The 12,103-nt window shown below is 36.1% G+C and overlaps 1 protein-coding gene across 3 annotated transcripts in view; it reads right to left on the bottom strand.

Annotated features, from left to right (window-relative positions):
- Positions 1 to 11,888, bottom strand: part of KPNA5 (karyopherin subunit alpha 5) — a 56,503-nt gene extending 44,615 nt beyond the window's left edge. The window contains exons 1-7 of one of the 3 annotated variants that reach the window (XM_047734417.1): positions 11,661 to 11,888; positions 11,371 to 11,529; positions 5,199 to 5,332; positions 3,671 to 3,772; positions 3,468 to 3,567; positions 2,396 to 2,490; positions 240 to 371 (exon numbers count right to left, since the gene is read on the bottom strand). In XM_047734417.1, the coding sequence (XP_047590373.1) occupies positions 240 to 371; positions 2,396 to 2,490; positions 3,468 to 3,567; positions 3,671 to 3,772; positions 5,199 to 5,327 (558 nt within the window). In that variant the 5' untranslated portion in view covers positions 5,328 to 5,332; positions 11,371 to 11,529; positions 11,661 to 11,888. Of the gene's footprint in view, positions 1 to 239; positions 372 to 2,395; positions 2,491 to 3,467; positions 3,568 to 3,670; positions 3,773 to 5,198; positions 5,333 to 10,903; positions 10,923 to 11,370; positions 11,530 to 11,660 lie in introns of those variants that run through there. The other 2 variants (XM_047734416.1, XM_047734419.1) reach the window with 2 other exon arrangements.
- Between the last annotated feature and the right edge of the window lie 215 nt (positions 11,889 to 12,103).

Genomic DNA, 12,103 nt, shown 5'->3' with positions numbered 1-12,103 from the left:
ACTAAGTAGATTACTAACTTTTCTGAGTCTCAGTATGCTTTTTTATATAGTATGCTTTTTCTGATACCTGACATCACACCTACAGGGAACCCAGGATTATGCCTGAGACAGAGCATTCTGGCTTCCTTCTAATTTGACACTGAAGAGAAATTACTGTATTTTAACAAATGCAATGCACATGCAACTCTCAAGAGAACATTAAAATCTAGTAAATATAACCATTCAGATTAGAAACATACCTGCTCTTGCACATCTTCATGCTCTGAATTAAGAAGTTTGATAAAAATTGGAACAGCCCCAGTTTCAATCACTACCTTGGTATGCAGAAAAGTTCCAGATGCTATATTAGTTAATGCCCATGCAGCTTCAAACTAAGGAAAAACAAAGGTAGAATAAATGAAAGCACCAAAGAAATGTCAGAAAAAAAGGGAAGAAGAGAGGGAGTAAAGAGTTAGATGGACAAGCCTTTAAAGACTGATTTATTATTAATAAGATTAATCAGATTTCATAAATAAAAACCCTTGGTTTTAAAGAAAGGACTCAATCTGGAAAAATAAAACTGAGACTGTAATGAAAATTTTCAAAATCATAAACAATAAATGAACACATCTGAAGTTGTATTTCACAGAACTCCTAATGCTTACTATTTAGAGAGCCAGGAGTCCTAAAGCAAGCAGTTTAACAATAATGAGACACTACTTAAAAGAGCAATAGTGCATTTATGGAACTTAGAATCTTAAAAGGTACTTTTGTTTCCTTAGGGATGGATCACCTAGTTCCAACCTCATTTAAGAAATTAATTAGGGAGACTTAGATGATTTGTTCAAAGAATTCACTATTAGCAGAGCCACAGGCAGGACTTGTATTCCTGTAAGCAATAAAACCTCTGAAAAGTCATTCATATCAATTCCACTTAAATCTGAATATACTTAAATGTGATGGATTTGTAACAGAAGAAACAGAAAATTCAACCCATGGCTCCCAAACAGTAAACTAGCAAAGTACTGAAAATGATCTATAAATCCACAGGCAAACTAAAGAGACCATAACTTCAAAAATATTTGGCACAGACAACTTTTCACATGAAAGGTACATATCACTATGATTAATAAAATAAAATTTTAGTATTTTAATTTTGTTATTTTAATAATACAATATTTTAAATAAAAATATAAAAATAAATGTATTAAAAATAAAATTTCTAAAAAGTAAATAAAAACAATATTTTAATTTTGTAATACAATGCCTTACACACAATATATGGCTAAAACTAACACTCGATTTTATTTATTTGTATTTACTCATTTCCTCTTTCATTCATTTATAACTAAAAAGCCAAATAATTAAGTATCAGGAGGCTTGGGTTTTAGTCCGGACTTGAGGCTTAAATAGAAGCAAATGAACTAAAAATCATGACCTGTAGTCCTTACAGACTACACCTAAAGACCTTGAAAACTATTGGACAGTATTACTATATATAACACAAAGTGGATTTTTCCTCAGACATCCTTATTGTAAACACTCTCAAAATTTTTCAGCATAAAAATCATGATAGGTAATATTCATGTGTGTAACACATTTCTTTGCTTCTTATCTAAAGTGTGAGGAGCTTTCCCAAAATACTCAAATAAGTGGAACACTATTCCAAGTTGTAATTTCAACAAGTATTACTCAAATACCAGCAACAATCTTCCATTACTGACAATAGCACTGGTAAACTAGGTGCAGCTCCTGTGCAATTCCTGATAGATATAATTCCACATTGTATTCCTACTTAAAAATATACATAGCAATGAAATCAGGAAAAGCAATCTTTCTTTAAAAAAAAAAAAAAGAAACAGTAAGATATTTGCAAAATTCAGTAATTTACTATTAGCAGCCAATTATTTGGAAGACATCTTATAGGGGTCATTACAGTATAGCTGAGAAGCAATGCTCATTTGGACAAACCTAACTTTGGTCACATTTTAATTGATTTTACTGATTTTTTTTTTAAAAGCTATATCAGATAAAAATGTTTTAAAAGGTAAAAGAGTTTATACTAAAAAGTTACAACCCTTATTAGCTAAGAGCCAAAAAAAAATTTACCCATTAACATTTTCATTTGAGGTTTACTAAAATGAAAAAGTTAATAAAGTTTGACAACTACAAAATTTTTATGAACATTATGAATGATTTTATATAGTTTTCCCAAAATTGTTTTAATGAAACAGTTCCTACAAAAAACTAGCATTGCAAACATGACTAAGGCAAGACGAATGGCACTACCTTTTCCTTTAATTGCCAAGTATTTCCTGAATGCTTACAATATATTTAGTATTGTAGAAGTTCACTAGAAACTTTAATCATATGTTATTTCTGGAAAGAGATTAAGAAAGAAAACTTTAGAACTCACCTGTAAAGTACAATTTTCATTTCTTTCAAGAAATTTCACAAATCTCTGTACAACTCCTGGTTTCTGTATAACCTGATCAATTGGTGGATTAGGTTCTAAAAATTAAAAAAGAATTAAGTTATTTATAGGCACAGAAAGATAATAACCTGGTCCCTGTGTCAATTAACAGGATGCACAAAATAATTCTTTCCTAGGTTTCACTGAAGTTTAAAAGCCTCAGGTGAGTTTAACTGAAGTAAACAAATATTCTCAAAAATGCAGTCCTTACTGGAAAGCAAATTCTTTTTCATTAATCATAGTATGAAAAATTTTAAAATACTGCCTACATAAATATTTAGTACTATAAGTTGAAGGATATTTAGAAGGTCATCTTCACAACATGGAGTATTTCAGTCTAATACTCAAAACCCCAACTGATAATCTTCCCCCTAATCCTATATAAGAATACCTCATTTTCCATAGATGTCTCCTTCCTTATCAACCATTATCTAATGCTTCTCAACTAAATGATATTCTATTCTGTGAGGGTATCATTCATTATTCACAGAAAACCTACTGGACTATGTAGGATTCTTCATAAATTTTCATGAAAGGCAGAGGGCTTTTGAGAATCATAAAATCTCTAGGAAATTTTAAAACAAAGATATGCAAAATTAAAACCAAGATATTTCAGCTACTGACAACCCAAGTACCAACAACTCTTCCTTCTCCCTTGGCTTCAACAAAAAGTATGCTCTTGTGGTTCTCTGGGATATTCTGTTAGTGTTCCATATTTATATAACAAAAAGGATAAAAAAAGACGTCCTTTAGGGTTCCCTGGATGGCTCAGTCAGTTGAGCAAGTGACTCAATCTCGGGGTTGTGAGTTCAAACCCCACATTTGGCATGGAGTCTACTTAAAATAAATATACACTTTATAAAAAAATAGATCTTCCTTACAAGTATATTTTCAAGAAAAATTAAGACCTACTGACTTACTGGCAATGATGATGTCTTAAAATAAAAAATATCTAATAAATAAAACTCTCAGAACCTTTCAATATCAAATAAGCATACTTGAAAATAATTCTTGCCTTTGGAAAGCAGCTTTCTAAATTTCTGTGTTGCTGTTAGCTGTTGATCAGCATTGTTAGAAAAAATCATCTGAACCATATCTGTGGTGATAACTTCTTCCTAAAAACAGAAAATATAACTTAACACTTAATATTTTGCATGAATAACTGTTGTATGAAATACTGTTGAAGTATAATTTGAAATACATTTTTGTAATATCTACCTCTGGAATGGGGACAGTGGAACTGATATCTGGATCCTGGATAGGACTTTCTAGCATAGACTCATCGTTTCTGGGCAAAGAGACATTTCTGCGTTTGAACAACTGTAATAAAGAGAAATCACTTTATACACTGGGCTTTCCATAAAACACTGAATTCCCATAGAATTACATTTTTCATTTATGTGAACAAAACAAAACGATCATTTAAAATTCTACATATTTACTATTTCTCAATCACTATACCATGAAGATCTAAATTATCTTTGAGAAGTTAAACTCTCCTGACTTGGTTAGCTCTTACGAGCAGACCACTTTGGGTCAATTCTTATTCTCAGGTCTTTTACCAATGGCCGGTCCCATAAGTAGAATACGCATTTACTTTTAATAGAATTTGAAAAAGTACATATGCTCACAGTGGTATCTGAGATGTCTAAGAATTTTTCCAAGAAAATCTTAATAAAAAAGCAAATTAGTTATATGGGAGAAATACTGTGGTATATTAACAAACAAATTACAGATTAATAAGGAGCAGAGAACATCTCTGAGGAAATATGGCCCTATCCTTTTTATTTCAGGAATAAATTAAAAAAAAAAAAAAGAGAGAGAGAGAGAGAGGAGGAGTGAAGCACAGTAACATCACTGAGGGGAATTTATGGATACATTTTCTATATCAAAATAGAGAAGAAAAAAAATCTGGTAAATTCTTTCTGATAGCTAAAGAAATACTGCTCTTCTTCAAACAGTATACAATTCCTTCTAATCATTCATCCAACAGATTTTTTGAGTCCTTAATGTAATAAAGTAGGGAATGTGCTAGATACTATAGATAGGAAGATGACAAATCGTATTTCTAAAACAGGCCTTTCTCTACTTTCATCATTGCTAGTATTTTCTACACATTAGTTTTTAATTTGTGCGTGTGAAGACTATACCCTCTTAATATAAATACTTCTAAATTTAAGTGTGTCTTGGAAAGAAAAATGTTGAGATATACTCTTTTAAAGGATTTTTCTATTCCTTATGTCACATACACGAAGTTCAAAACAGAAGGCTAAGTGAGCTAACTGGCTAAACTATAGAAGGAACAGTATGAGTAGGATAGGTAGAGGACTGTAATTAACTTAGGAGCAAGAACTATGGAAACCCACAAAGCAACAAATAAATATTATGGTTTTTTGGGGGGGGAGTGGGCAAATCTGGTAGTGACAAATGGAAGTGATCTAAATAGGCTTAAGAGTAAAAATTTCTTAACATTGGGATAAAATATGATTAAGATAAAAGGCTTATCAATAAAACAGAAAAGCTATTCCTCTCAGTGATTAAAAACAGCACAGGATTCTGATTCATGAAGTATTCCTAGAGTCTAATAAAGAATAGATTGATATTCAATCTATCTTTAGGAATCTTTAGGAATAAAGATACTTTATCATTTTAAATTATCTAAAAATAAGCAATGATAATGTAACTTCTAAAATCTATATAATGATGTGTCTGTGTTAAATAGATTTAAATATTTTAAAACACCCACCTGCTCTTCCCTTTTTTGTTTTCGAAGCTGTATTCCTTCTTCTTCTCTTCGTCTACGCATTTCTTGGGGATTTAGGGCTTTATTCTTGTAACTTTTCATTCTATAGTTATCTTTCCCTGGACTAGCCATTGCATCTTGAGGTTAGGAGAGAAGAAAACAGATACTGATAATTCTCAAAACAACATGAGATGTTTACTAGGAAAACTAAGTTCATGCTTACTGCTTAAACAGATTGACAAAATTGATTCTGAAAATTATGTACAAAGAATACATTCCCTCATTCCCACATCAATATTAGAGTGAAGTAACCAAATTTTTGGACTAAATTATCAAACAAATGATAGATTTTGGCTTAAACACAGATAAAGTCATTATCCTAATTTCATTAGGATGCATTTTAAGATGCACTCCCCAATGCCTGGAGTTTTAACCTTTCGGAAGAGGGATGCATCTTAAAATCACTGTCTGCCAGGATATAATCAATCATGAAGTAGTTGGGTAAAAAACTTTTAAATTACAGCTCTTGGCAAGATCAAAAGATAGCCAGAATGAGTGAAGTATCTCTATTTTCAATGGAATATATTATTAGGCTTCAATTAAGCATCCCTCAAATATTTTGGGGGGTCTGGCTTCTTTCATTTACTTAAGGTGCTGTCTTCAGAACTAAGGTTGCATGGCTCATGACTTCAGTCATGACTGCAATACTAATTTGCAATACTAGGGTATAATTACTTCTTTTTAAATACTGAAATATTGGGGCACCTGGGTGGCTCAGTGGGTTAAAGCCTCTGCTTTCGGCTCAGGTCATGGTCTCAGGGTCCTGGGATCGAGCCCCGAATCAGGCTCTCTGCTCAGCAGGGAGCCTGCTTCCTCCTCTCTCCCTGCCTGCCTCTCTGCCTACTGTGATCTCTATCAAATAAATAAATAAAATCTTAAAAAAAAATAAATACTGAAATACTTGTATACTTAAGTAGTTTTATTAGAAATATATTTGAGGGGCTCCTGGGTGGCTCAGTGGGTTAAAGCCTCTGCCTTCAGCTCAGGTCGTGGTCTCAGGGTCCTGGGATCGAGCCCCACATTGGGTTCTCTCTGCTCAGCGGGGAGCCTGCTTCCCCCTCTCTCTCTGCCTGCCTCTCTACTTGTGATCTCTCTCTGTCAAATAAATAAATGAAATCTTTAAAAAAAAAAAAGAAATATATTTGAAAGCATTAATATTTATGTAAACATATTCTTACAAGTATACTTACAATATTTTACATAACACTTTACGTTTAAAATAATATAATTTTATTTTAGAAACCAGAGAGAGGGGGCACCTGGGTGGCTCAGTGGGTTAAGCCTCTGCTTTCAGCTCAGGTCATGATCTCGGGGTCCCGGGATCGAGCCCCGCATCAGGCTCTCTGTTCAGCAGGGAGCCTGCCTCCCCCCCTCTCTCTGCCTGCCTCTCTGTCTACTTGTGATCTCTCTCTCCTTGTCAAATAAATAAATAAAATCTTAAAAAAAAAAAAAAAAAAAAGAAACCAGAGAGAGTGTTGTCGTCAATTAACACTTAGGAAGTAAAAAGAAGAAAAGGAAAGGCTGGCATTTATCTGCCATCTCTGATGTCGAAGACAGACTAATGAACTGGTAAATTATACTGTAAGTAGTAAAGTACACTAAAACATATGCATTAAATCCTGTGAGAGCACAGAAGACACAGCAACTAACTGTGCTTTAGGGAGTTCTGAAAGTTATCTTAAAAGAGCAATAATTTATCAGGGAAGAGGATGAAAAGGAAAAATCAGGAAGGAATAAGCACCTCAAGCAGAGGACTATATGTCAAGGCAAAGAGTTCTTGCAGAAGACTGGCACAAACACAAAACAGTAAGAGACTAAGTGTGCCTAAACAAGATTTGTGGGAGAAAACACAGGAGATAAAGCTAGAAAGGTAACTAAGAACACATGGTTCGTGCAATGAGGTTGAGAAATTTGGACATGATCCTAAGTTAACAATTGAAAAAAAGAGAAGATTGTCTCAAACTTTAATGAAGATCTGAACTAAATTAGCAGCTACGCTGGAAATATAGAAGACTGGTTGATTTCAGAAACATTGCAGAAATTGATTTAATAAGAATTAGAGACCAAATCAACGTAAGGAAAATGTGGTGAAGAAGAAAAAAGAGTTTAGGGCTCCTGGGTGTCTCAATTAAGCTTCTGCCTTCGTGTCAGGTCATGATCCCAGGGATCAAGGCTAACATCAGGCTCCCTGCTCAGCTGGAAGCCTGCTTCTCCTCCTCCTCCCCCTGCTTGTGTTCTGTGTGTGTGTGTGTGTGTGTGTGTGTGTGTCTGTCAAATAAATAAACAAATAATCTAAAAAAAAAAAAGAAAGAAAAGAAAAGAAAAAGAAAAAGGAGTTTATGATGACTCCAAGGTTTTTATAGCTTGATCTATTTCAGTACAGTAACAAAATAAGCCAAGACAAGGAATAAAGATGGAGTATCAAAGTGATGGTTTTGTTTGGTTGCCTCCTTGTTTTTGAGATGAAAACAATGAATTGTTTTATTTTTAAAAATTTTAAAGACCTTATTTATTTATTTCTCAGAGAGAGAGAGAGAGAGAGAGGGAAAGAGAGAGAGAGTGACAGGCAGAGAGAGAAGCAGGCTCCTCACTGAGCAAGGAGCCGGATGCAGGACTTTATCCCAGGACCTTGGGATCTTGACCTGAGCCAGGAAGGCAGCCGCTTAACTGACTGAGCCACCCAGGAGTCCCTATTTTTCAATTTATATTTAAATTATACACAGCAAAGAAAGAAAAAAAATCACTCTTTTGGTATAAAGTTCTATGAATGTGACAAATGCACAGGCATAAAACTTTCACAATCAAGACACAGCTCCATGACCCCTAAAAAATGTGGTCATGCTGCTCCTATAATCCCTCTCCCACCCTTATTACCTGGTAACCACTGATTGGTTCTCTATCTTCATAGTTCTGACCTTTCCTGAATTTCACATAAATGGAATAGTTAACAGTATATAGTCTTAAACTGGCTACTTTTATTTAGCATAGTGTTATTTGTGAGATCCATACTGTTGGCATGCATCGGTAATTTATTCCTTCTTATTGTTGAGTAGTATTCTATTGCATAGATATGCCACAGTTTGTCCATTCATTAGTTGAAGGACATTTAGGTTGCTTCTAGCTTAGTGCAGTTATGAATAAGCCTGTTATAAATATTCATGCACAGGTTTTTGTGTAAATATATGTTTTCATTTGTCTTGGGTAAATATCTAGAATTAGGACTGATGGATAATATGGCAAGTGTATGCTTCACATTTTATAAGAAGCTGCCAAACTGCAAAGTATTCCATCAGCAATGTATAAGACTTCCTGTTGCTCTATGCTCTGCCAACACTTGGTATTGTCAGATTTTGTTGGTAATTGTAGCCATTCTAATAGATGTATAGTATCTTTCATTTTAAATGTATTATACTTATATAATACTTAGGGCACACACAGGAGATTAAGACCTATAGATGGTTAAAAGTACGGGTCACGGGGTGGCTCCGTCAGTTAAGCCTTTGGCTAGGATCATGATCCCAGGGTCCTGGGATGAAGCCCCATGTCGGACTCTCTGCTCAGTGAGTAGCCTGCTTCTTCCTCTTCCTCTGCCTGCAACTCCCCCTGCCAGGGCTCTCTGTCAAATAAAATAAAGTCTTAAAAAAAAAAAAAGTATGGGTCAAAACTCAGGAATAGTCCTAACTGAGCTAGGGGAGAAATTTCTAGAACATTTGTTTAAATTTGAGTGGGAAAAGGAAAGAGCAACGGAAACCAAAAAGAAGTGGTCAGCTAATCAGAAGTAAGAGTCATGAAAGAGAAAGGAATTCAAAAGACAAGGAGTATTTCATTTGTAGTAGCACTAAAAATAAGCCACTCAATTTATTCATTCACTGATTCATCCAGCAAATATAAGTGCCTACAATAAGCCAAGTACCACATGAGGCATAAGACTGGATAATTAGGTCACTGGTAAAGATAGGGAGAAAAATTTCATTAGTGGTAGAGCTAAAAGTAGAATGGAATAGGCTGAACCCTTCAGAATGATTTAAAAAGTACTTTGTGCCTTTGAACCTAACACATGTACATTCTAGCAATTTAAGTATACTTATAATATGCTTATATTTATATATTTAAAATATACTTATTTATAATATTTATTATAATTATAATATTTATAATTTATAATATTTATAATATCCTTAAAGTATTCAATGAATTGATCAACAATACTGGGTAGACCTACAAATACTTACCATTAGAAACAGCTTAATCTTAAAAAAAAAAAAAGAAATAGCTTAATCTAACTTTATTAATAACAATGTTCAGCATTATTCCCTAAGTATTTCATATATAAAAATTCTGTCTCATTAATAACAACTTAGGCTCTAGGAAGGGAATAACAGAGATGAGTTCATTGCAGAGCAAATTGAATTATGCTCAATAAGTATAAAATATTCTAGCAAAATGAAATGTTTACAGCAATAAACCTCTTAATACTTACCACTTACATTAGGCTTTTCGAGGCCATTGGCCTCTAACCGTTTTTGTTTTGTTTTAAGATTTTATTCACTTATTTGACAAAGGAGAGAGAGGGAACACAAGCAGGGGGAGTGGGAGAAGGAGAAGGAGGTTTCCTGCCAAGCAGGGAGCCAAATGCGGGGATCCATCCCAGGACCCTGGGATCATGACCCAAGCCAAAGGCAGATGCTTAAAAACTGAGCCACCCAGGTGCCCCTCTCTAACCATTTGTGATCACACATCCTCACATGTGCAAAATTTATTTCTGCATTCATCCTCAATGTTTATTTATATGTAAGTATTACTAGCATAATAATCTAACCCATTATAAAATTAAAGGAGGGCACGTGTTGTGATGAGCACTGGATGTTACATGTAACTAATGAATCGTTGAACGCTACCTCAAAAACTAATGATGTACTGTAATCTGGCTAATTGAACAAAGTAACAATAAATAAATTAATTAAATAGAATATTTTTAGAAAGGAATAATTTTAAAAGGTAAAGAAACAAGTTCTAATACTTTTCCCCCATATCTGATTCAATTACCTGTGCCTCCACAACCTACACACTGGATACTTCTTCTAAAACCATTAATTTAGGTGACCACATTAAAACCTTTAATATAAATATGTTAACCAAATAAAATCTACTCTGAACAGCTCATATATCATTTGTTCCTTTTTCTGATGTCCTACATTTAATAACATCTGCAATCCTCACTGCAGTTGCCTTAAAGCGGACATAAGGACCAAGAAAAATCATCTCTAAAGGTGCCTGACCCAACAGGATTGTTCCCTTTTCTGGAAAATAACTTTAAAGGCTGTATTTCAAAGGTTGCCATCTCATACAAGTTATTTTAAATATTAGAAATACTATTCAGATGCTCACATGTGAGGATGTTGATCACAAATGGTTAGAGGGCTTATTTTTCACTCAGCTCTTTGAAAAACTGTTTTGAGGCTGGGAGACTAACTGGAATTTGAACTTTTTCTAGTACCTATTAACGGAATTTCTTGTGCCCCGAAGTCTCCATTTCTACGGTTTGGGTTCCTATTAGTAACATCATAACATCGGTACAAAAGGGTAAGTGTGCTGAGTGAGCCCTTAGTACTTAAAAGACAGAAAGGACAGAGCTGTTTCTTGTTTACCAAGGAAGAAAGTCGCTCTCCTACAGAATATGAATCCTAAGTGTTGTAATTAAGAGACATCAAGTCAGAGGTTTGTTTTTAAAAAATGTTTTAAAAGCCAAAGAGTAAATGCTGATGTCGTATATTTTTGAAGTATCACTATCCCGCTTCACAGCTTTCGAATCCTTTATCTCTTATGCATTACCGCGGAAACACTAAATTTTCATCTTGGAAGGGAGCTGACAGGTTATTAACCCACCCCTGCCGACGTCCACACAGCCCTCCGAGGCACCTGCGTCCAGGTGGAGGAGGACAGAGGGCGACCGCGACGGTGCGACAAGTAGCCCTCACCGCCCCCAGCCCCAGAGCCACCCTGCCGTATTCTGGAAACTGGAACGAATACGCTGCTGCTGGGCTCACACAGACGCTGAGACCTAGGGAGTGAAGGGGAACGACTGACAAGCCCGTGTACCGGGAACAGGAACTACCAAGGTACGGAGAAGCCGAACCGCAGGAGGATGAGCGTTTAAGGATCCCTCCGAAGGCCAGCCTGGCTGCCTACGACGATCTGTATTCCCCGCACCTTCGCGTCAGTAAGGAATAGGTCCGGCTGCCACGCCCCCGCCACCGCGGTCTCCCTCGGTAACCTGAGGGAAAAAACCCGGCAGCATGGCCTGGTCCTCAAGCTTTCGCAGAGAAGGGGTAAATAAAAACAGTGGACTCCCAAAAGGACCAAGCCCGAGGTTCACTCAAACTGGCTTGTGTCACTCCCACTTACCCATTAATGTGGCAGTACCCGATGCCTTAACTTCCCAGTTCCCGGTTGCTGCGTCCGCTGCAGGTAACAGTAGGGTCGCCACTCCGCCCCTAGCGTTGAACGTAGCGACAAGGTTCGCAGCTCAAGATGGCGGCTACCTGCGCCCCTTCCCCGAGACCCCGAGGCTCGGCTCCCAGAAGCCCTTGCATGCGGCGACCGCAGTGGTGGCGGCGGCAGCTGCACCCGCCGGTAGACGGGCGGAGAGCAGCGAGCGTCGCAGCTCCACCCACCGAAGGAGGAGGAGCCGGCTCATGCACTGACTCCGGAATTTTAATTCCGCGCCGACGCCGTGTCTGCGGTGTGTCAGACTGCCCTCTGTGCGAGTCCTCTGTGCGAGCTCTCATTCATTCACTCATTCGTTGGTTTAGTTTGTTTATTCATTCATTCATCCTACAAGATAGTAT

The sequence above is a fragment of the Lutra lutra genome, chromosome 6, assembly GCF_902655055.1.
Source record: "Lutra lutra chromosome 6, mLutLut1.2, whole genome shotgun sequence".
In the NCBI taxonomy this organism is placed as follows: Eukaryota; Metazoa; Chordata; class Mammalia; order Carnivora; family Mustelidae; genus Lutra; species Lutra lutra.
The sequence above is the reverse complement of the archived record's forward strand: the minus strand, read 5'-3'. Positions and strand labels throughout refer to the sequence as shown.